Below are 26,531 nucleotides of genomic sequence, written 5' to 3'. Positions count from 1 at the left end.
ATTAGTTTGAAATCAGGGTATCTGGAGATGGTAGACCGGAATTGTTGTTTTATTTCAGAAGGATTGTGTGAATGTTTGGGATAGTTAAGTAAGGTAAAATCTACTTTTGGTATTTGAACTTTCCAGGGAGGAGACTGGCATCTGTTTGTAGAAGTGGCTCTTAATTGACGTATATCGAATTCAAATCGATTTATTCGTTCATTGAAAGGTAAGTTTCTAGGGCAATAATTGGAGTACAGATTTGGAGGGTTGCTCCTTATTAGCCTTGTTATAAACGGCTTTTCCTTTGCACTGAGATATTTAGTAGCACAACACATTGAAAAATATTGTCTTCTGAGAGTTAATGGCGGTTCTCCTGCTAGGACTTGAAGGCTGCTAATTGGCGTGGTTCTGAAAGCTCCGAAAACTATGCGTTTGTTTGTTTCATAGAACATAACGAAATTTAAGAATGTTCAAAAATATTTTCTTAGTAGCATTTTCGCAAAAAAGCTAAAAATGCCATAAATTGTTGTTTTTTTTACATTTTCAGATTATTTTCGATATCTGTAAAATTTAAAAGAGTGGAAAACGCAACTTTTGCAGTTAGACTCCTCATAATTGAATTTTTTTGGGATATTATCATAAATCTTTTTTTCTCATCACTTATATATATATATATATATATATATATATATTACTTATATATATATATATATATATATATATATATATTAACTCTTAATAACCTTTTGGTTGTTTTAAGTTACATTTTAATACTTAGTACACGTAAGTAATGATTTATTGCAATCTTTTATCAAGATACATTACAGTTTTAACTTTTTAACAACAATTCTAATAATCCAAATGAGAAAAACAATAAATTGCGACTCATAAATGTACTAATCAAGTAACCTTCATTACTAGTAAGCTATTAAAATTTTTATTGCATCTTACATGTTTTTCTGTGTACATATTAAAAAATGGTTTCAAATGTACACAATATTATTATTTATTTCCAGAAAAACAATACCTTTCATTCGCCTAGTAGTTAAAAACTTAATGTAAAGTTGATGTAAATACTTTTACTTGGAAGTCGTTATAGTGGCTAAAACTGTTTTTTAGCGAAATATATATTAAATATATTATTAAAAATTAAAATATATATTTAGCCAAAAATATATTAAAAATCCTTTATAAAAGGATTTTTAATATATTAGCTACAGGAATTTAGTTTCCTTGTGGATCATAACAATAGTTAGGCATAGTAATGCAGACTTACCTGATGCAGCTATGAGATAAAAACCAATGCCATAACTAACTGAGGATTGTTGTTTGGGATAGACCTTGGCCAATGACATCTCTAGAAGAACTAGTGTGTAATATGATACACCAATTATTACCATTATCCAAATAACTAAAATAAGCATTAAAAAATGTAAAACTTACGCTATCAAGTACAAAAATATGATTCATGTTTTAATATTAAAAACTCTATACTAAAACCGACTGAACACTTTTTTTTTTCGCCTTTGTATCATTAATTGCTGGAGGGAGGCTTCTTTGCTTCTTTTAAAAATGAACCTAAGAATTTGCAGAAAATTGTCTTAGGTTCATTTTTAACAACACTTACTTTAGTTTCAATGGTAAATTTTACTTTCAACTTTTTGGAACACTAATGGGTTCTCCGATTAGTCCAATCCTTGCAACTATTTTAACTGATCATCTCTTAGATAATGTGATTACGCAATTACCTTTTGAATTACCGTTTATATATAAATGTGGCGATGACATCACATGTGCAGTTCCATCGTATCACGCCAATACCACACTGAACATTTTTAATTCATTTAATAAACATCTTCAGTTTACAATTAAAACTGAGACAGATTTTAGTATACCATTTTTATACACAAGGGTAATAAGAACAAATGACAATATTTTGACATTGGATTGGTACCAAAAGCAGACAGCATCAGGCAGGTATATAAATTACTATTCAAATCATACTACCCGTCAAAATATAATACCGTACTAGGTATGAAAAATAGAATAATGTCCATTGTTGATGACAACTTTTTACAAAAAAAACTGGATATATATAGTACAAAATTTTTCGTAAGAACGGCTATCCTAAACAAATTAAAAAAAAAACTGATTTACAGCAGTAATTTCTATGATGATCTCGTCCATGATTCTAACAACAAATGAATCAAATATAAAAAAATCCCCCTTATTAATGGTCTAACTCATTCTGTCATATCCATATTCAAAAATGTTCCTAAATATAATACCATGAACAGCAAACAACTATTTTCAAAAATCAAAGACCCAGTACCAATCTTATATAAAAGTAATATTGTTTATGAAATACCGTGTCTAGGATTTCAAAATAGTTACATTGGCCAAACGTCACAATGGCTAAAACAACGCATCACACAACATAAAAGTGATTGTCGCTTGGGAAGAAATACTTGTGCAGTAGTTGAGCACTATGAAAACACCGGTCATATGCTAGACTATAACAAAACTCACATTTTGGCAAGGACTGATAACTACAAAAAAAGATTATTTCTTGAGATGTATGACATTAACAAAAATAAAAACACTTTAAATTATAAAACGGACACTGGACAGTTAAGTAACATATATTGTAATATATTAAACGAAATTTATAAATATTCAAAATAGCCAACATTCACCTTAATAACAACTAACCTTAATAATTCTTCAAAGAAATATCAATCTTCTAACGTTTTTTATTGTTATTTTTACATTTCAAGTAATTTTAATTTTTTTATCCTATTGCTGTAACGAACGTGGTTACGACAGTTTAATCTTGACATTCAATATTTTACATCCTTTAATGTCAGTTTTTATTTGTAAAATCTTTTAATTTCTGTGAGTGTTTTTAAATCTATTTGTACATCATTTTTTTGTAATGTTCAAATTGTTTTACAGTGTACTCCTGATGAAGCTATCAAATAAATAGCGAAATATTGAGTTTCTTAGAAAAAACAAAGATTTTTATTAGAGACCACTGTACCTGATAATTCCTACATATTAATAAATTGTTTTTTGGTCGACATAATCACATTTAATATATAAGTAAAGGTAAAATGTAATGGCATGTCTCGCAACACAGAAAACCAGAAAAGATATATCGATGAAAGGCAACCATATACAGGGTGAGTCATGAGGAACTTTACATACTTCTACCATATTAGAGTCCCTCAGGGAGCATATCATGTGGCCACTAAAAAATGTCAACTCCTCTTCTTTATTAATTAACAGGGTGATTTGTGTAATTGACCATTTATTTCATTTTACTGTAGTGTTTATACGGCTCATTTGATTTTTTTAATTTTTGCATGATACAGTACACTACTATCAAGCATTCGACTGGTATTAGATAAACTAAAAAAGTCCAGGACTGGCTTTGGAAAAATTAATTTAGGGATTCGTATTAAATATTACACCCTGTATAATTTTTTTTAAAATGCAATAAGTGATTTTCAAACTACATAAATAGCCAATGAAAACGACATATGCGACAATGTTGTCGCACTTTTATTAAATTTTTAGTGAACGATCAAATCTTACCAAAAATAGAACAACCATAATGAAGTATCAAATTATAAGGTAATTCATTTAAACAAATGTTATAAATTTCAAACATTTTAATTAAAATGAGTTCCTATAACATAATCTAATACGTAGAAAATTAACATCTTTACTGTCACTTTGTATTATCTCTACGATAGAATCAATTGTTTTTCAATTTTAAATTTTTACTCATAGATCGTATTGGGGCATTATTTTCGATAAATAATAAATTAAATTAATTAAAAAGTCAAACCTCTTGTATGTGTTAGTTTTTGTTGATTGTAAATGATTAAAATTTTATGTCAAATAATAATACATTGCATCAACTGTACTAAATAAAAATAAATCTAAAAAAGTATAAAATGAAGGTTGGCGTTGACCGTTTGACGTTTCTTGATATTTTATACCCATTGTCATTATTGTTATTATCAATTGTTATTTATGTGTACAAGAATACATATTTCTTCTGTCATATCTACGTTAAGTACATTGTGTTAGTTTTGGTAGAGCTTTTATTACTTTCGTTCAAAATGCCACATCAGTTTTCGACCACAGAATATGCAGACATAATATTTGTTTATGGATTCTGTAATGGGAATGGTAGGGCTGCTAGTAGAGAATATCGTAGGAGATTTCCTAATCGTCGAACTCCCAGTCATCCAACATTTGGGTCAGTTTTTAATTATTTGCGAGAAAATGGCACTTTTCCTAGTGGAACAACAGAGCGACATGTAGATGAAGCGCAGGAAGATGACATTATGGACGCCGTTACTATGAACCCTACAATAAGCACTAGACAAGTAAGTCGAGAACTCAATGTTACTCAATCAAAAGTAAGTAGAGTCTTACAAAAAAATAATCTATACCCATATCACATTCAAATGGTTCAGCGACTACATGCTGGAGATGAGATCGATAGGTTGGAATTTTGTAGATGGATTAACAATAATCGACTAACGCTATACAGGACACTATTTACAGATGAAGCCCAATTTACCAGAGACGGGATAAATAATTCACGAAATTCACATGTGTGGGCAGAAGAAAATCCCCATGCTATTCGAGAACGTCGTTCTCAGTTAAGGATTTCGGTTAACGTGTGGATTGGTGTCATAAATAACCAATTAGTAGGTCCTCACTTTTTTGATGGTCCTTTAACAGGGCAGGTCTATTTGAACTTATACTACAAAACTACAAAATATTTTGCCGAATTTGCTTGTCAACGCGAACGTTGCTATCCGAGGGATGTATTTTCAGCATGATGGGGCACCCCACACTTTTTACTGGCAGTGAGACAACATCTCAATAATATTTATGGCAACAGGTGGATAGGACGTGCAGGTCCTATTTCGTGGCCTTCAAGATCCCCTGATTTCAATCCCGTTGATTACCATATTTGGGGACGATTGAATCAACTAGTTTACGCAGTGAATATTAATAACCGACAACAATTAATTGATAGAATTATACATTGTTGTAATACTATTAGAAACGATCCCCAGAGTATCCGTAATTCAATACGTCAATTAACAATTCGGTAACAAAAATGTGTACAGGCTGCAGGATTCCATTTCGAAAATTTATTTTGAATTATTTTTATTTTGTTACCATTATTGTATCTTTTCCAGTTCTAATTTATGGGTTTATCATAACTATGTACATATTTTTAGTTTTTTTTTTTAAATTGTTCTTCGTTATTGTTAGTAGTTACTATTTTTTGTTGTGCAGTGACTCAGTTTATCATTTCAATTAAAATGTTTGAAATTTATAACATTTGTTTAAATTAATTACCTTATAATTTGATACTTCATTATGGTTGTTCTATTTTTGGTAAGATTTGATCGTTCACTAAAAATTTAATAAAAGTGCGACAACATTGTCGCATATGTCGTTTTCATTGGCTATTTATGTAGTTTGAAAATCACTTATTGCATTTTAAAAAAAAATTATACAGGGTGTAATATTTAATACGAATCCCTAAATTAATTTTTCCAAAGCCAGTCCTGGACTTTTTTAGTTTATCTAATACCAGTCGAATGCTTGATAGTAGTGTACTGTATCATGCAAAAATTAAAAAAATCAAATGAGCCGTATAAACACTACAGTAAAATGAAATAAATGGTCAATTACACAAATCACCCTGTTAATTAATAAAAAAGAGGAGTTGACATTTTTTAGTGGCCACATGATATGCTTCCTGAGGGACTCTACATATGGTAGAAGTATGTAAAGTTCCTCATGACTCACCCTGTATACGTATTTCTGACTATTGATCGTCTTCAGTACGGTGCAGCCAAGCTTTAAAAGGAGCATGTTAACTGGAAACCATCATGGTCTTCTAATTCTAATGCCACAAATTGGTCGCATTGCTCCTGTGGTGATCCTTTCCCAAGTTAACATGCTCCTTTTCTAACTCGGCTGCACCGTACTGAAAACGACCAATAGTCAGAAATACGTATATACGGTTGCCTTCGATCGATATACCTTTTTGGTTTTCTGTTTTGCGAGACATGCCATTACATTTTACCTTTACTTATTAATAGTTACATATATATATATATATATATATATATATATATATATATATATATATATATATGTATATATATATATATATATATATATATATATATATATATATATATATATATATATAAATAGTTACATATACATGAATACTAGCATCTGAGAAGGACAAACCCTTGTGACGACCTGTCGAATTGGCTTACAGGATTTTAATGTTTGTAGGTCGCTGACTCCGTATTTTGCCTCTTGTGGGTTTTAAAACATTCAGTAAGATAAATGTAAAGCTATTTGATAGGACAAAAAACCAATAATATATTCGTAACACGTTTTACTTGAGCAGAGAAACTGTTTTGATTATACAAAAGGATTATTCAGTTGTGGGTATTGATCAATTTAATATAATTGATTTTTAAATTAACAAAATTGTAAACGTGTGTTTTCCAAATAAAGTAACTAAAATATACGGTGAGAAATATTTACATGCTAATAAACTTTTCTTAGAAGCGTTTTAGGAATATAATAAAAACAAGTAAAAATGGGAAAAGAAGTATGCCGAAAATAGTTACTCAAGAAAGCCAATAGGCCAATAAAAGAAAAAAAAAAAAGCTGAAAAAATTATACAGATTTTTGAAGGTTCTAGAAGGTATAAAAGACATAGCTGACGACAAATCCTTGAAGATGTACAGCTCATTTTGCTTTGTTTTTTTTTTAACAGTCATAAAAAGTAAAAAATCATCGCAATCGATTCTTTGAGGCTTTAAATTTAAAAAATACTAAAAAACTTTTAACATTTTATCAAAATTGCTATTAACAAACCGTTTAGCAGGTTTTTTTACTTTAGCAGTGAAAAAACAGAACTTTAGCTGTTTAAAAAGGCTAAATTGATTGTCAAAATAGCTTATTTACACTGTAAAATGTTTTCCTCTTTTTTATTTATTTACCAGACATTAGACAGCAGAGTACATTCAACCAACTTATATCTCTTAACGATTAATAAAATTCGCAGAAAACTCTTCGTTGTAGTAAAAGGCGCGGTAAACTGCACTGGAGTTCTCCATAATCTTTTTAATTACTTACTTTGTTTAGAATATTTCTGCCTCTATTATCACTTAGAGTTAATTTGTATAAAATGAGGAGCAAAAATTCAAATGGAATTTTAAATATTATTGTTTATTTGGCTAATAATAATTAATGTATAAATATAATGGTTAACCTGTTGTACAATTATTTTGTAAATAACTTACTGATTATTTATTTATATATCATCATCATCGTCGTGACTACCGCTATCATTATGTAAATCTTTAATCACTGAAATAATTTCACTAATTTTATTTTCCCGGACACACCGCTCTTCTATTCATTTTTACATTTATTTACAGTGTTTGCTCATATTTCTGGAGTTGCAGTTTTAAGAGCTTCTTGCCACATTTCCCTAACTGCATCGTCACTGTATAAACTGCATACAACGTGATTATTATAATAAGTTTTACATATAACCCATATGTGTTCGATGGGATTAAACTGGCAGTGATACGGTGGTAACCGTAGTACTTGATGTCCATAACTTGATACAATTTGGTAAACTATATACACTGTTGGTTATTCATTACGTTTCGAAATTTCCAGTAACTCTGATTTGACGGCGTATTCCGGAAAATTGACATCATTTTTAACTAAAAAATTTTTATGCTCGGTACGTTTCACGACTGTTTTGGTTATTTCTTAAAAATCTCCGAATGATAAGGTGCATTATCTAAAACTATAACTGTTGGTTCACTCAGACTACGTAAAAGTTTCTCCTCAAGCCATGTAACAAACATATCTGCATTCACGTTTTCATGGTAATCAGCAGATTTTGATTTTGAAGAAAAAATCAAATCTGCGTTTTCTATAAAGCCTTCTTTCCCTCCTGCATGAAGAATGTGTCTCCTGCATGTGTGCCTTCGCTATCTGTGTGTTTTATTGATTTTCTGCTGTGGTCTTGCCAAATTCTTTTAATTCCACCCTTTGCAAATATCCATGTATCATCTAAGTATATGAATGTTGCATTTTCAGATTTAAGTCTAGTATATTCTCTCAAAAATTTAATTCTCTTGTGAACCACACTACTCCTTTCGCAGAAAAGTAACCTAATAAAAGTATTATTTTCTTTTTTAAAATTAAATCTTAAATCTCTCAACACTTTTCAAAGGCTAGTCCTCTTAATTTCAGAAACTTGTAGTTCTCTTATTTTGGCCAGTAAAGTATCTAAAACATGTTGATTGTTTTCACGCATTCGATACAAAATATTGCGAATTTCAAATTTTTCTCCATCAGGTAAGTCGATGGTTCTAGAGTGTTTACGAGTTGTTTTCTTGTCTTAGTGATACTCAGTCACAGTAAGATCTTATTGAGAATCTCTGACAGTCTTAATTACAGTTTTTAGCTTACTTTCACTTATCCCGAGTGCGTCACAAACGCGTTGATATATACATAATAATAACTTTAAAGGTCCACCTTTGTTTCTTTCCATGGTAAAGTATTTGTCCACATTTGCAATTAATTCATCAATATCCAACTTACGTCTAGGCATGATGGTCACTTGAAACTACACGTTTGAATTACAATATAGCGAGTTTAGGTCAATATGACAGAAACTTTTTAACTGTTGTGCTTGAGAGGTAAAATATAATATAATCGCTTACAAAGATCCTAAACACATTAAGCAAATTAACCTAATGATCATTAGGAATGCTGATTGTAATTTATTTATGATTGATTAAAATTTTAGTTTTATGTACGGAAACTGTACATAAATTAAAATGTTTCCCACAATTATTTTATTTTTAGTACACATATTTTCATTTGAAAATAAAAAGTTAAATATATTTACCAAAACCCTAACTTTAACCCGTAATCGCAGACGTCTCAAAAACGGTACGCTCTAACAGACATATGGTCAATCTAACCACCACTATTTAAATTGACAAAATGTTCTAGTTTACTCCGAAGTTTACTCCGAACGGGTTAATGACCCATATATTTATTTTATACCTAAAATTTAGCAAAGTGTTAAACATTATAGAGAACACCAGTGCAGTTTACCGTACCTTTTACTACAACGAAAGATTTTCTGTGAATTCCATTAATCGTTTAGAAGTGTAAGTTGGTTAAGGATGGTAAATTACTGCTAAGGAAGGTAGCACATTCGCAGTTTTCTTATAATAAGTTTACCTCGTGTAACGAGGGTTACAATTTCTTACCGTATTTAAATCGACAGATTTACTAAAAATTTTTTACAGTGTAGTCAATCACTTGACAAAACAAATATGACACAATTATAAACTGTTCGGTACTTAGCAGAGCCAAGCTGACAACATAGTACTTGAAATACACTACACTAAAAAGTCAGGTTGAAAAATCCTATAATGAGAAAAAATAAATAATAAATGTTATTCTCTGTCATTTAACTTACCAGTAAACGTCCCCATAATAGCATACTTCCTGAGTGTCTTGTATACGTAATGTTTGGGACCAATAATCTCCAAAAAGAACCCCATCAAAGCAAATATTATTGTCATGAAGCAGAGTAGGATAGTGATTCTCATCAGGTTAACTATTTTTGAAGTGATGCAATCATAATCTGAAACAGTATGATGTGTAAACGAAAGTAAGTTGAAAAGTATGTAAAGAAAAGTACTACTGTGGAGATACGGTTTAAAAGTAAATACGTTATTAGTTCAAATAAACGAATCGGTCGTTTCAGAAGCAACACAAGTCAGAGTACGTCAGCTCATTCAGTATAAGTTCGGAAGCTGTTTTGTTCTAACTTTGAAAGTTCTGTGAGTGACAAAAGCGAATATGCACAATCAATGCCTAAAAAGACCGTTTATAATGCAGACATGATTAAGAAAGCTCATCTAGCTGGCGAGGTTTATGTAAACTTCAAGGTGTGCTAGGTTTTTAACCACTAAGTATTAAAACGGAAAATATTCTTAAATTATAATAGAAAGAATTCACTATTAATATGTTTAACAATAATTAATCCATTGACGCGAGTTGAAAGTACGTATTGATGACCTAGACAGTGGCTTCGTTTCATTAAACAATAACATCTACGCTAGCATTGAAATGACACAGGTATTTAGATATTTATAGGTATAAATACGGTACATATTGGATCGTAGAAATAGAATAGATCAATCAATAATAACTAGTCATTGTAGATATATAGTCTTTTGCAAGTTAATGTAGGTCAGTGTATCGAGTTATTGTTTATATGTTTCCGGTCGAAACTGTACACAGTAGTTCACCTATCTGTAAAGAAATAAATATTGTGTTTAAATGGAGATAGTGACAAATAATTAATAAACCCTCAATCATCTCTCAAATACCACAAAGGGTAACATTGTTCCTCAGCGTAAACAAGGTCATAAGGGCAAAAAAAGTGTTAAAAGATTATGTATTTTTGAATACATAAACTTTAGTCAAAAAAGGTATCAATGAAGTTACTTTATTTCTTTTTAACTACCTTAACACTGAGATACGTGGCCATATATAGTATCTTAATACCACAAAGGGTAACATTGTTCCTCAGCGTAAACAAGATCATAAGTGCAAAAAAGTGTTAAAAGATTATGTATTTTTGAATACATAAACTTTAGTCAAAAAAGGTATCAATGAAGTTACTTTATTTCTTTTAAACTACCTTAACACTGAGATACGTGGCCATATATAGTATCTTCATATTTATAATAATATCAATAAGTATTTATCCATGCCTTTGGTAAAAAGATGACAAAAGAGACAAAAAGCAAATTTTTAGATTTCACGTTATATCCTCGTTGCCCTTTTACATTATTTTCTCCTCCAATAAGCCTGGAATTGTAGCATTATCTGAGTTTCTTGACGGATTGGATTCACATAAATTTAGATTAACAATTGGAAAGAATTTACACACAAGATACTTCATGCCACATAGTCAGAAATCAAATAGATAGCATTATTATTAATAAAAGATTCCGTAATAGCATTACATCAGTCAAGACATGACGAGTGATTCGACGTAGTGTCAACCCAAATTACGACATCAGGCTACTCAAAAACCTACCCACAGAACAGAGTGTAAAACAGTATATACATAGCAATTTGAATACAGTTATTAAAACGGATTTAATAGACCAGGAGCTTAAAAAATCGCATAGAGTTTCACAAGACATACAAAAAAAATTCCTCAAACCACCAAAAAATTAAGAAAAAAATCGTGGATGACAAATGAGATGCTAGATATGATGGAAGAGAGGCGAAAGGTCAATGATCAGGACCAGACATTATACAAAAGAATAGACAAAGAGATCAAAAAAGCAATCAGAATGGCAAAGGACACACAGCTGAGAGAACAATGTGCGGAAATACAGCTATTAGTTGGAATGACAACATTTCGAATAAACAAAATTAAATTCCTTTATGTTGATGCGTCTGAGTTATTTTAAATGTTTATAAGCATAAAATCAGACTACTTTTGTAAACCTATTTTACAATATTTAGCATACATTTTCTTAATCATTACATGATTTAATTCGATAAAATAAGCCTTTCTCTTAAATCTGGTGCTTTCTGAATTCATGTAGACCTAATAGTTTACACATTATAACGTTGTAGATAAAAGCTTTCTGGCATAAACAATTTCAATTTTGCAATAACTGTTAAGTTGCCCTATTATCACGCAAAATTAAAGTTTTTTGTGCATTTTTAAAAAAGTTATTAATAATTTTCAAAAGTTTGACTTTTGAAACTATTTTTGCCATAATTAAGCAAAAAATTAACAAAGTTAGTTCTGAAGGTATTTCCTCTTCCTGTGGTATTTCATATAATACGTAAAACTAATATCTGCGAATAAACCACACTGATAATTTAAATACAAACATTATTTATGACGTTTTGACTTCCACCTCGCAAATCACCTTCAAAATATAAATTTTATTTCGAGATTAACAATAATATCTTTTCAAATGAGCGTTTATTCATTTTAATTATATACCACAATTAACCACAATAGTCATTGAAAGACTCTATTTCAAGTTGTTAATTATTTAAAAATTTGTTTTTAAAAAGATATGTTAGCTTGAAGTCAGCACATAAAATAAAAATTGATTCCCAAAAATATATTCATTGTCGTTGCACAAAATGCACTTCATAGACAGAAATCAATATACAAGACAAGAACTGAATATCTTCAGCCAATGAGAAAATAAAATAATACAGACAAAACGGCAACAACATAATTAACATAACGGATACATATAACATAAACAGATAACACATAAAAAAACATATAAACACAATGGATGAATGGTTTTCTATCTTCTTCTTAGAGTGCCGTCTCCCTACGCAGGTTGGCAATCATACTGGCTATTTTTATTTTTGAACTTGCTGCTCTAAACAACTCAATCGATCTGCATTGATATCAATCACATAAATCCTTCAACCATGAGTTCTGCCTTTGGCCAACAGATCTTCCTCCTTGAATCTTACCCTGTATTATGAGTCTCAAAATTTATATTTTGGTCCCCTCATCACGTGGCCTAGGTATTCCAGTTTTCTGGTTTGTATAGTGGTATAGACTCATGAGGCTCAGTGTTCGATAATCAGAGCACTCTTTTGCTGCATGTTTTTTAGGGATGGTTATAAATGCTGACTTCAGCCACTCTTGTGGTATTATTCCTGTATTGTACACTGTGTTGAATAAATCTGCCAATACATCCAAGTTATCCTCTTCCACTAGTAGAACTAAAATAACAGTTCTACTGGTATTTTATTTAATCCAGCTGCCTTATTGTCTTTAGAGTTTTTGATAGCATATTTGAATTCATCTATTGTAATCTTCTGTCTCTCTAAAGGATTTAATTCTTGTATTTTCTGCATTTCACCTCCTTCATCTTGAAAAAGTTCTCTAACGTACTCCTCCCGTCGTCTTAATTTCTCTGGAAAATCTATTAGTAGTACTCCTTTTTTGTCTTTTATGTGTTCTTTCTGTCTATTTCGACCCATTCCAGTTACTTCTCTTATTTTTTTGTGCATATTTGTCATATCATATTTGGTTTCTAGTTCTTCTATCTCTTTACATTGTTTCATCAAATAGATTTCCTTAGCTGTTTTGATATTTTCCTTAATTATTCATTGTATTTCTTTATACTTCTGTAGATCTTTTCCTTTATATTTCCTTCTTCCTTCCATCTGTATTAGTATTTCTTCTGCCATCCACTGTTTTTTAGCCTCTGACCTAAGTATGTTGAATCAAACTTTCTTGAGCTGGTTTCAGTAATGTGTTTTTTATATTATACCACTTTTTATTTACATCCATAATTTGTTTGTTGTCAGTTGGTGTTTTTTGCATATTAACATTCACATTATTTTTTAATTCGTTTATTTCTTCGATTTTTAGCATTCTTACATTAATTTTTGGTTGTTGTTTTCTGAGTTCAATTCTTTTTAATTTTATTTTCATGTCAGCAACTAACGTTTTTCATCGTACATGTACATAACGTCGGTTTTCTAATACCAATAAATTATTATTGTAGAAGAATCACTGTATGGTGTATAATGATTCCATAAAGTTCTTACCACAGTAGACAACATTCTTGTCAAATGAAGTATACCACACCACAGAAAAGACCAAAAAATTAATACATATAAAAAGATTTTCTAGATAATTCTGGAAAAGGGGCATACCAGGTGTTTTAAAGGTTCATTTATTTAAATCATCTAACCTCAGTTGAACTGGCAAATCGTGTGAGCGAAGTGAGAAATGTGGATGTAAGCAGATGGACAGTTCATCGACGACTTGTAGAAGGTAATTTATTATCCACAAGGCCAGCCCTATCTCCAATACTATCCATAGAACATCGCAGTTCTTTGAGAGAACATGAAAACTGAAGTGATGCAGATTGGAGCAATGTATTGTTTTCAGATGAGTCCAGATTTTGTCTAAGGTCACCAGACGGCCGAGAAGGGTTTGGAGAAGACACGGAGAGCGATATTTTCAATGTAATATTGTGGAAAGAATAAGTTATGGGGGGGGGGCTCCGTTATGGTTTGGGCCGGTATCAGTTCAGAAGCCCATACTGATTTAGTTATTGTAGATAGAGGTTATATGACTGCTGCAAGATACATAACAATTATCTTAGATCAGCATGTGGTACCTTTTGCTCCTTTCATTGGACCTAATTTTATTTTTATGGACGACAACACGTGTCCTCACCATGCTAGAATCGTCAACCAATATATAGAGGAGGTGGGAATTGCCCGTATGAACTGGCCAGCTTGCAGTCCAGAACACAATCCCATAGAACATCTATGGGATATGATGGGAAGACGTCTTCGAGCACGAGTAACAAGAAATATGGGACCAATTGGATCAATTTGATATCCAGAGGTTAATTACCTCAATGCCTAGACGTGTACAGGCTGTTATAAGGGCCTGAGGGAAAACACTAGATATTGATTTATTATCAATGTTTTTCTTAATTTCAGAAAGTTTTGAATATTCTTGTATTTTTGAGTTTTGGCGTATGTCTCTATAAATAAATGATTTTTTTGGATAATCTGTAAAAATTATTTTAATCTAACATATACTTTTACATATATACCTGATTTAAAACTAATATCTTCAAACTTTTCTTTTTTCAGCAAATAATACCCATGGATCGATTTTTTTGCACCTGAGTGTATATATATATATATATATATATATATATATATATATATATATATTATGTATATATAGATAAGAATCAAGAACATAATATAAACTACTTTTACGAAATTCAAAACTCATACTTTTACTAGACTTGTAAATATATTAAAAGCCCCACTAACAAATTGAAATATTAATATTTTACCTATATTAAAATTAATATCCTTTAACAAGCATAGCCAATACCTTTTGTACAAAGTATTTTCCATGTGATTACCTCCAAATAAAATTTCTTGTTAGTTTACATTCTGTATCAGTATTATCACCTTCCTAAATAAGCCACAATAAGTAATATAATATAGTAAAGTAATAAGAAATAAATCTCACATAAAAATGTTTCCATTTTTAAATCTATAAAAAATAAAAAAGCAAGTATTTTACTTACCAGAGTAATCAATGTCCTCATCAGCAGAAAATCCAAACCAAAAGAATTGTCCCAAGGTAAGGTATGGTACACAAACAGTTCCAGTTATTGAAAACCATGTCAAGTCTACCAAAGACATACTAATTAAAGTAATGGTTAACATGTGAAAAGTTGCAGAAATGACATTGCTCTCATCCTCTTTTGGGTGGACCCATTGGGTAATGCAGTTTATAAGCCTTTGAGACATTCTGAAACAAAACATATTGGTTAACTTAGTAGGGATGTGTAGGCATAAAATTGCAGCTGTTGAAAAAATATATACTCTTTACCTTTTTCTGGATAGTTAGTGACTCCCACACAATCTTAACCTGTAAATGTTTATACTTTTATAATCAATTATATCAAAATTCAATTATAAACATTTACAGGTCAAGAGCATTCATAATTTTATTTCAGAATTTTTTGAAAACAATTTCCATAATAGAAATTGATACATGGAAACAAATGAAAACCATAGGGAAAGAACTTAATAAATTGGATTTGATATTTCTCGTTTTTAATACTACTTTGTAGCTTTAATTACATAGTTTCTAAGAGTAACACAATACAGAGTAATAACTTGATAAGCCAAAAGATAAGTGTTTGAAAAAACCCTGTACAGAGAAAAAACTTGACATGTCCATTTCAAACAGGGGAAAACATTTAAAAGTCCAGGTAATCCTAGTAGTTGGTGACAATGGCATATTTGATACTTTTTGCATTAAAAATATATTTGCTATATTTCTGTTTTGTTTTGTTTGAAAAAATAGACAACCAATGATTTTATAGGGAAATAATGTGATAAGTCCTTCTTTACAAGGATAAAACTTGTCCATGTAGACGAATAAAAAACAATACCACTACTTAATATGCTATATAAATTTACAAAAACTAAAACGTAAATCTATAACCAATATAGCAAATTTTTATCTTTTTATTACTCATTAATTGTAAGATGTATTTCAACATAATCACAGAGTTTTAAACTTTAAAAATATTCTCCTGAACAAAACGAAACATGTGACTTATCAAGTCATTTTCCTGTGGTATTCAAATGTAAAACTCATTACAGTCAATTGTGGTTTAATTCCATATAAAATAATATCAAAGAATATAGACGGTTAGCGTCTATATTCTTTGATAATATTTAACTTGGACAATGACAGTGAAGAGTAGATTAAGAAAGAAGTAAAACAATGATAAACACAGACAATGAAGTCTTCAAATTGGTTTTGCATTGGAAAGTGACAGACGGTTAGGAAAACAATACAACCGCAAAACCAAGTTATTATAGTTAACCAGGTTAATAAAATTATATATTATTGTGTTTTTTATCCAGTTAAAAAAATGAAAGACAAGGAATTTCCACTAATCAACCAAATATAAACTGGCATATTCATATGTATGCTACTTTATTGTTACAAACACGTAAATAATAAACAAAACATGTTTTTACGATTAAAATTTAGTCAAAAAATCATTTCATAAACACTTGCCTAAAATTTTGATGGGAGTAACTTTCTAATAGATTAGGTTCTACTCATTTTAACAATACAACTGAAGTATTGTACTTGGTAGATATTGATTATACTACCAATAATCTGTCACAGTCTACTGCTACTATTATTACAGTATCTCCAATGTTTTTACACTCTTTTTATAATAATAACAAAAAAATGTTAAATTTTGACGCATTAAGAACACAGCTGATTTCTACAATCTACAAACTCAATGTCAATGTCATACTGTCAAATGTCATTAACAATTCAACTTCTTACTGGACCTTCTTCATGGTCTTATCAGATAAGCCCAACAATATAAGTTTGCGTAATATGTAAGAATTATTCATGATAAATGGATAATATATTATGGGTTTATGGATAAATATTAATATTTTTGGAAAGATTACCTACGTCAAATTCGAATGATTTCGAAATACGGACGGATGAAAAATAATTTGTAAACAAATAGGCAGTTCTTTTAGAGAATCCTTTAACAATTCATTTAAATTCATTCAATTTACGAGAAACATAACATTGACCTGTTTCATTTTATTAAATATTATACTTGACTACAAGTTGTCCTTTAGTTCTAAACTGTAACATATTCTATACTAAAAAGCTTCTGAAAGTGTTTTTTGTGGCAAGTTAAATAATATGTTTATACAAGATTAAGCCACAATTGATTGTAATAAAAATTACATTTTAAATAGTTTTGATGTTACAATTTCCACTCCGGAAATCGTTTTCAAAAAAAGATTATTCTAAAACATTACGAGAAAATGTATAACCAACGTTATTAGGTCAATAGCTTTTTCTATGAGAAATAAGATCTAGAGAGAGGTGTTTTTACCCTCGGAATATCAAAATCTTACTGTTTTGTATTTTTTATTGTATTATTTGTTTGTATACAGTGTGTTTAACGTAGATGAGTTATGTGTTGCATGTGAATTGTAGGTATTTAATTCAAGATGATGTCTACTACTTCCTTTATTCGTCTATTGTTGGTAAGCTCTCGTTGTTGACTTCTTCTTTTAGAATTGGCAACCAAATTGCTACATTTTGTTGATGAGTTTCCTACACATTTTTCTTCATTAAATGGGATAAAAGCTGCTTAGTTGATTTGTCTCTTTTTCATATCTGTTTCTTTCATGATTATTGATACCTCTTTACATTGTGCGCAGTGCTAGTTATCTCAGGAATACGTATACCAAGTATTAGTTATTACTAGATCTCTGTCTTGGCAGTACTGTCCAACTACGTAATGGAACTCCTACTACTCTAACGACTCCTTCTTCAACTTTCGCATTAAACTCTTCTAAGGATTCGTTTAGCTGTTCATAAAATCGCTCTATTCTTCTGTCTGCTGTAGATGCGCAGACTTGTATAATATTGTAACCTGTTTAATTAAATCTAATTTATTTAAATCTATTTTTTTTTAGTTTACAGCACATTATCTTATCAACTTAACTAACTAATAATAGCGGGCTTATATAAATACGAATACAGAGCTCCGGAACTTCTATAATAGTCTATCTTTATCGTCCCTATTATGAAACACTCGCCGGTCCTGTCGTATATTATGGAAATCCTTGTCTTGAAGATTCTAATCTACGTAAACCGTTATGTACGTCGAAATTAGCTTTTTCGTTACACTGCTTCCCTGTTAGATCTGAACGTGTCGATCAGCAACTCAATATAAAGGTCCAGGATGGCGAAATTTACAGGACTTGCCAGCTCTGCATAAACCCCTTCAGAAGTAATAATAGTCTACTGTCTTTGAGCGACACGTTCTCTTCAAGTTAATGTAACACATAGTAGCTCGTACGCCGGTTTCTCGAAAGATCACTTCAAGCATGCTGCTCATAATCTTCCAATCCAGATTTTCTAGTGCATGCCATCTTTGGTAAAGCCAAATTTTGGGTGTTATAATTACAAACGATTTTCTTTACAGTAGTTAGAGCACGCCATATGTCCTCGTAGCTTGCCGTGTCTGTATAAGATTTCCTGGTCACCATATACGGCAAAAATCGTTGACCATCTTCTAATCGCAGTACTCTGCCAACTTGGGCTGCTGATTTTTTTTAGATCGTCCAAGCGATCCAATTTCTTATTAAATACGGACGAAATTTCTTTAGCCATCTTTAGGCCGTTTACAACACAGTCGTCTGGAGAAACGTTTTCCGAAACACCAAATAAATCTTGATCTCATGTTGAAGGGTTCGCGCTTGTTCTGTTTCATTTGGGCCATCATAAGGTGCGAGACGATTTATGTGAACAACTTTTGCTTTACATTTTGGCAACTTCTTAATTAGGTATATTTCATCATTTATTCTCTTTTAAATTTCATACGGACCTTCCCATTGTGTTTGCAATTTAGAAAACAATCCTTGACGACGTTGTGGATTACAAAGCCAGACAAGATCACCTACTTCATACTTTCATTCTTGCATCCAGAATCCTATTTATCTTTCATTCTGTCATTGGCTATCTAGATAGGTTTTCGTGCAATTTCATGAATGTTCTTCGCTTGTAACATGTTCTTCGGAAGGTCTGCAGACTAACTCTAGGTCGAAGGCAAAAGAAATTCACGACCCAACATCAGACAGGTTGGGGTCTGGCCTGTAGTTTCATTCACGGTAGGCCATTATAAATAGATGAATGTGCTGGTCCCAATCTCTTTGATGTTCAGATATAAATTTGAAGAGGTGTTTACACATCGTTCGGTTTATCCTCTCGACCATTCCATTCAATTGAGGATGCAGTGGTGTGGTTCTAGTCTTATTGACACCAATTAATTTATAAACGTTTTTTTTTGAAGTTTCGCCCTTGGTCGGAGTGGATCTCCAAGGGAACACCAGCTTCTTGATTTGATATCGCATAGGCCTCAGTCCATTTCGTAAAATAATCCGTAGCTACCAGGATATATTTATTTCCATCATCCGTTTCTGGAAATGGACCTGCAATGTCGATTGCTACTCTTTCCATAGAACTACCAACATTATACTGTTTCATTGATGCCATTTTTTTACTAACTGGACCATTTACTGGACCAGTTAGTAAATACCAAAATATCCACCTGATGCACTGTCATGCAACTGACGCAATACTTCCGACACTTTACTTTTAGGTACAATCAACTGAAGCTTAGATTATGTACCATCATCGTTCTCAGAAGTTCTATACAGAAGATCATCTTTTAGCACTAGGCAATTCCATTGGCTCCAGTAGGACTTGACTTTCGTACTACATGAACTAAGACATTAGTGCCAAAGTGCCAAATCATCACAAAATTTAGTTTAATCGTTCGGAGCAAAATTGCATTTAATATTCTTTCAAATATTATTAAATGTGTAGGTATGTCTAAATGTCCATATCTGTGGACAGTATTTTTAAAAACATTAAATTTGTTTTGCTTGATAAATATTGACTTTAGCTTGTCTCTCACAAAACTTAAGCAGTAATCTATTAAAATGGAAGGTTACTATGTAGAATATTTTTTCCACAGAAATGTTCTGCCACTGGCTTCCTGCGATTGCACACGTTTCTAATAACTCTAATGGTAATTTTTCGGAATTTCAAGGTCTATATCATATTATATAGGTCGAAGTATGGGGAAGCAATAAGAAAGAGAAGTCTTATATCTTCTACATGCGTGATGCGTTACGGATGGTAGGAATTTATATTATAAACTCTCAACCACTTTTTCCATAAAACTTGAATTAAAAATGTTACCCCAGAAAAAGCTTGTATCGTCGGTTTATTGCCAAAACAAGCTGACTCCACTTTGAAACTTTTGAGAAATCTATGCTTTAAAGTTTAATTTGGAATAAAATATCGTGGATTTAAAAAAGTTTTAATGACTAAAAAATATTAAAGTAAATAATATTGTAAACGAAAACTTTGTAAAAAAATTGTTAAAATGAAGTGAAAATTAAAAAAAAACGTATGTAAAACATTTTTGATGGAACTTGTCTGGTTTTGGGTATACAAAGTTAATGATCTTCCAGTTTACATTGAATGTCACTGTCCTCAATATTACGCTCATTTAAACTCGTCGATATCCTTCGAGGTAGTTAATGTAACGACTTATATTACTAATGCAACTCATCCGGGATGACTTCTGATTGGCAGAGCTTTAATAGATCCTGTTTTTTTAAACTAATGAGCCGAGGTCAGGAGTAAGCCTTTTTAAAGTCTATTTCGCTCAGATTAACAGGGCGAATTATACCAAAAATATTTATTTCTTCATAGTCATAACTGTGATCGTACCTATGCAACACTATAAATTGTCTCAAAGTGACTAGTCTGTACAGGATAAATGCACAACATCGATGCCGTACTTCTTTGCAAACTTGTATTAAAATAAACGTCACTTCTTACTACTTAGCCTAATCCATCTTTTCTGTTGAGGGTAGCTTAAGTACTAATGCCCACTAACGACCCTGCCTGGCTTCCTTCTGTCAGTGGTTCTGAAACATAAATAATATTTGCTTCAAAGTACTTGGGATAAATTAAAATAAAATAGAAATTAAGGATTTTATTTATGTCACACAAGCAGTTTGTTTTCAATTCTATAGTATGTGCTAGCGATACAAACTATTTGTTTATAGATTTAAATAAAATCAAATAAAATAAAACTAAAATACCTATAAAGAAACATTTTATTTATGTATTGTTCCATTCAAAAGTTAAGGGGGGAAGGACTTTTAAAAACCGCACTATATGTTGGCAATAACAAAACGTAGAAATATCCGAAAATAAAACTAATAAATAAGTTGAAAATAAAAGAAGTCATTATATTTAATTTCGTGTGTAAGTAATCGTAATTGTACACCATTATATTTAGTTCCTTTTTCTGTCAATCGCTGTCACATTTAGTTTCTGCTTCACTATCATCATCATCATTATTATCGTCACTGTCATCACTATCTCCGTTATTTATATTTATAATAATTGGTTCGATATCATCCAACAAATTGTCAATTTCCCATATTTTTTTTTCTGTTGCTATTACGTGGTTTACGTAGTTTTTCCATTTCTCTGGAGTAATAACCTGGTACGCTGTTGTAATTAAATTTCGCATTTCAGCTTCTTTAAAATTCGCGTTGCGTCCAGCTATATACCGTTTCACTTCACTCCAAACCATTTCGATGGGATTGAGTTCACAGTGATAGGGTGGGAGCCTCGAATCTTCACATTGTGCTTTATGGCAATATCTTCTATTATGTACATGTCATATTTTGCTTTGAAGGACTTGACTACATCAAGTAACTCGCATTTTAGGTAGCCTTCTTCAAAAAATAGGTCCTTTGACATAAGCCATTCTTGAATATCTTTTTTTAGTGTTCTGTTAGACTTTCTGTTATGATAGGAGGCATTGTCCATTACCACAACAGTTTTTCCGGGAAATTTAGTATTAAGTTATTTTCGAACCAATCTTCGAAGGTCGGTCCATCCATTTCGTCATGGTAATTCTAAGTATTTTTCTTTGCCAAAAACGTGAGCTCTGCTCCATCAACAAATCCACTGGTAGATCCTGCGTGCAATAAAACGAACCTTGCATCACGAGCTGTTGGAGCTTTTAATCCTGTTGTCAGACCACGAACAAAAGCATCGCGATGAGATGTAATTGTTTTATCCTAATTATTATCTGTTACCTAATTACCTAATTGGCTCTTCGTGCCAATTGATAAAAACTTACATTTTAACATAATTTCTTAATTGATATTTTTTTTGAAAACTATTTCTGTTTTGGGGATCGAAATGTCAAAACTCCTGTAAAATGTAATTCTCGTTGCAATTACTTGTGGTTTAATACATTATCATGATGACAGAGGTACCTACAGAGATATCACGATGGAATTATTTGTTAATAAAATAATTTAATCCCAAAAAGAAAAAAAAAAAATAACGACAATGCTGGAATTGCGAATTTTTTAATAGTGACCATAGATAACATTAAACTTAGACAGAAAGTGGAATTTAGTAAAGAAACTGTTGCTCAAAGCTTTGGTGTCTATACAATGAGCCAGAAATTGAATGTTAATAAATATATAAGTACCTAAATGTTGCCTAAAGCTTTGGTGATTATACAAAGAAATTTTTCGAAATTTGTTAACAAATTCTTTATAAAATTAAAATTTTTGAATATATTTAATAGGTAGTAGTTTAAATATATTGATCTCTTATTAGAGAGTTTAGAACTATTTTCATCTCTCTCTATTCAATCTGATAACCAACAAATCTCTGTAAAATTCAATTTTCGTCATACAGAAATTCTCCAGGGGGTTGATATACAGGCCAATAATCTAATAGTAAAATCCACTAAGTGAATTACCGTCACATACATTATAATTACCCTTAGCGAACTAAAAAGCAATTTGCTTATAAGTTATTACCAGTGACGTCCACTAGAATGCTGACAATATTATGAAGAAAACTGACTGACGTTTTTCATTCTATTATAAACAAAAATCGAAATTCACGTAAGTTATAGTGTTGGTAAAGTGTCCATATTTCAAGCTATTATGGTTCTGAAGGCATATTTTTATATTAACAACTAATTTCTTAGCACTTAGGATATAATAAACCTTTAGCTTTAGGATTATTAAAAGGCCTTTGACACCACAAATCAACAAAAAATACAGAATGCAAAATTATCTATGTATATAAATATAATTAAAATATATACTAAAACGTATACCAAATATATAACCTAACCTAAGCTACCTGAGGTTTGCAGATGATATTGTGCTAATAAAAAAGTCTTCTAGAGGCAAGGGTAAATAGTTTGGGAGAGATGGTATCTCCTTGTCTTACTCCCCGTTGTAATCTTATGGGATTAGTTTTTGTGCTTTCGTCCAGCTTTATCTGCATGGTGGCATTTTCATATATGTTTTTAATTATGTTAGTGTATCTTGAATCTACACGTGCATTTTCTAGAGATTCAAGCACTGCCCACGTTTTAAGAAACTAGAATGGAACAATAAGGGTATCAACGTAAAGATGACATAGTTTTAATAGCCGATAATATCCAAGAACTAAATAATATGTTACAACAATTAAATGCAGTTTCAGGAGCGGTAGGCTTAAAAATGAACTACAGCAAAACAAAAATACTGAGCCAAGACCAGACAAATATAACAATACAAAATCATACCATAGAAAATGTTGAACATTATGTATATCTAGGTCATGTTATCAAACTAGGAAAACTAAATAAAGATGCTGAAATTAAAAGAAGAACACAACTGGCATGGGGCGCTTTCGGCAAATTAGCATATATCTTGAAAAACACCTCCATTCCTGTAAACTTAAAGAAAAAGGTGTATAACACATGCATACTACCAGTTTGTACTTATGGCTTGGAGACAGTAGCCCTTACCAGAAAATCTGCTAAAAAATTAGAAACAACGCAAAGAGCAATGGAACGAATCATGCTTGGAATATCACTAAGAGACAAGATTAAAAACACCGAGATAAGACGTAGAACGAAGATTAGGGATATTGTGGAAGAAATTACAAAAATGAAATGGCGCTGGGCAGGTCACGTAGCCCGATATAATGACAACAGGTGGACACGGACACGTTCTTTTGAAAGAACGATTTCCGAAGTGGAAATTGAAACGTCAATAAACGTACTTTAACCTTTAATTGTGGCTTATTCCCATTTAAATAGTAATTAATATAAAGATTAGTTTTACAAAGTAGTTATTATTTTATGAAACTAAAATATTATATTTAGGTTATACGGTGCTATAAATATAGTTGTATCAGATCTGATACATCGGACCAATAGGGCATATAGATACAACTTACAAGTTCCGTAAATAAATGATTTCATTCAATATTTTCAGTGATTATATATCCAACGAACACAAAATTGTTTCAGAAAAATGTCCTATAAGAAAAATAAAGGTTATTTGACAGAAAAAGAAGACATATTGGCACATTTATGAGAAAATGAAGACGACTTTGATGAAACTGATATCTAATGAAGAACTTGAACTTGAAGATTCTGTCGATCTTTGTGACACTATGGAAGTTAGCGAAGAACTATTTGTACACATCTGTTCCACTCTTAGTTTAAAAACGGATACATTTGCTAGGAACCGCTCGCAGAGTAAGAATACCCAATTGCAAATTGTCAAGAGATTATGATAAAAAAAGCAAGAGGTACCTCTGTCGAATATGTAAGCAATATTGATGGTGTTAAAGTGTCTTCTGTCTCTTGGAAAGATAACAAAACTGTATAATTTATCTAGTTTTGCCGGAGAAATTAATATTACCCCAATAAATCGTTTAGACCGAAAATAGAAGTGTCAGACGACCGTCAACTGTCCATATGTTGTGAAAGAATACAACAAACACATGGTGGGCGTGGATTTGATGGATTCACTGATAAGAAGGTATAAAATTTAAATGAGAACTAAAAAGTGGTGTCTGCGCTTATTTTACCATTTAGTAGATATGGCTGTAATAAATAACTGGTTGCTGTATAAAAAATGTGCAGAAAACCGAAAGCAAACTAATATCCTTCGGTTAGCAGATTTTCACGCAGAACTAGCATACTGCTTATGCCATATTGGGGTCTCCAATGAATCGAAGAAAAGAGGATGTCCAAGTGAAGTAAATCAATTCAAGCTAAAAAAGATCGCTCAGCTACAACATCTTACATTTCGCGAAAAGAAGTAAGAACTGATTCCTTTGCACACTGGCGAATGTATATGCAAGCTCCACACAGAGATGTAAATTACCATCATGTAAATCATGTTCTTTTATTAAGTGCTCTAAGTGCGGTCTACATTTGTGTTTAAACAAAACTAATAACTGTTTCGTAACATTTCATTCTAAGGAATTCTTTAAACTTACAAATTTAATTTTTAGAGTTAGTGCCCAGTGTAGTATATCTGATACAACCCGTTTTTTGTTATTGCTAATTATATAATAACCAACAATTTTTTTTATTATTTTTCCCATTTTCTGTACCTTCTAAAGATATAGGAAACATTTTTTTGCACAAACATAAAAAAATTGGGCAAGATATTATAGGGTTAATTTGAATAAACTGCCTGCAATATTATCATTGGAAATATACTTAGCTTTGATATTTTCATAGCCATTCGGTATTGGTACGGAGAATTATTTACAGATCGCCTTAGGCTTACGTCAATTGTATATGAGAGTGAAAACCGAAGAAGGGTCTTTAAAATGTTGTTTTAAGGGTTGCGAAGCAACATTTAGGAGTTTGACTTCTAAGAATTCTAATTATCATTCAATTACAGCTGAACTTTATTTTCAATTCATTAATTTTGGTACGTATTATAGGCCAAAGCACATATATAATATCAAGAGGAATATAATAGAGGAATAAAAAAAACGTAATTTAGGAAGGCCGTAGAATCGTCCATTTATTATTAATTAAAAACGGCGGCCATTATTTTTGATATAGCATAATCACCATGCCCAATTATGTGACACTTTGTATTTGATATGTTAATATGGACTCACTGAAACAGCAATCGAAGAACGAATTTTATTGAATATCTTCTACTTTCCCTTTACTGACTTTGGCTTTAAAGTCCCATTATTATGTTGACTTCATGTTTTTTTATGTTTTTCGTTAGATGTTGTAAATCCGAAGAGAATAATTCTATGTCATTATCTTATCTTATCTATAAACACTTCTATTGTAATTTTTGGATTTAATTAAAAATTAAATTTAAAAATTCAAAAGGATCAAGTTCAAAACGTTTACAGTGAATCAGTGAACTTTGAAGTA

The 26,531-nt window shown here is 31.2% G+C and overlaps 1 protein-coding gene and 1 long non-coding RNA gene across 2 annotated transcripts in view; both read right to left on the bottom strand.

Annotated features, from left to right (window-relative positions):
- Nucleotides 1-16,973, bottom strand: part of LOC140440179 (transmembrane protein 127-like) — a 28,578-nt gene extending 11,605 nt beyond the window's left edge. Inside the window, exons 1-4 of the mRNA XM_072530499.1 lie at nucleotides 16,745-16,973; nucleotides 15,231-15,457; nucleotides 9,566-9,733; nucleotides 1,259-1,393 (exon numbers count right to left, since the gene is read on the bottom strand). Coding sequence (XP_072386600.1) covers nucleotides 1,259-1,393; nucleotides 9,566-9,733; nucleotides 15,231-15,456 — 529 coding nt within the window. The 5' untranslated portion in view covers nucleotide 15,457; nucleotides 16,745-16,973. The remainder of the gene's footprint in view (nucleotides 1-1,258; nucleotides 1,394-9,565; nucleotides 9,734-15,230; nucleotides 15,458-16,744) is intronic.
- Nucleotides 16,974-20,677: 3,704 nt separating this feature from the next.
- The window catches only part of LOC140440178 (uncharacterized), a 40,203-nt gene continuing 34,349 nt past the window's right edge, over nucleotides 20,678-26,531 (bottom strand). The window contains exon 3 of the long non-coding RNA XR_011950795.1: nucleotides 20,678-21,219. This is a non-coding gene — a long non-coding RNA (uncharacterized lncRNA). The remainder of the gene's footprint in view (nucleotides 21,220-26,531) is intronic.

The sequence above is a fragment of the Diabrotica undecimpunctata genome, chromosome 4, assembly GCF_040954645.1.
Source record: "Diabrotica undecimpunctata isolate CICGRU chromosome 4, icDiaUnde3, whole genome shotgun sequence".
Lineage (NCBI taxonomy): Eukaryota > Metazoa > Arthropoda > Insecta > Coleoptera > Chrysomelidae > Diabrotica > Diabrotica undecimpunctata.
Note: the sequence above shows the minus strand (reverse complement) of the source record. Positions and strands in the feature narration are given on the sequence as shown.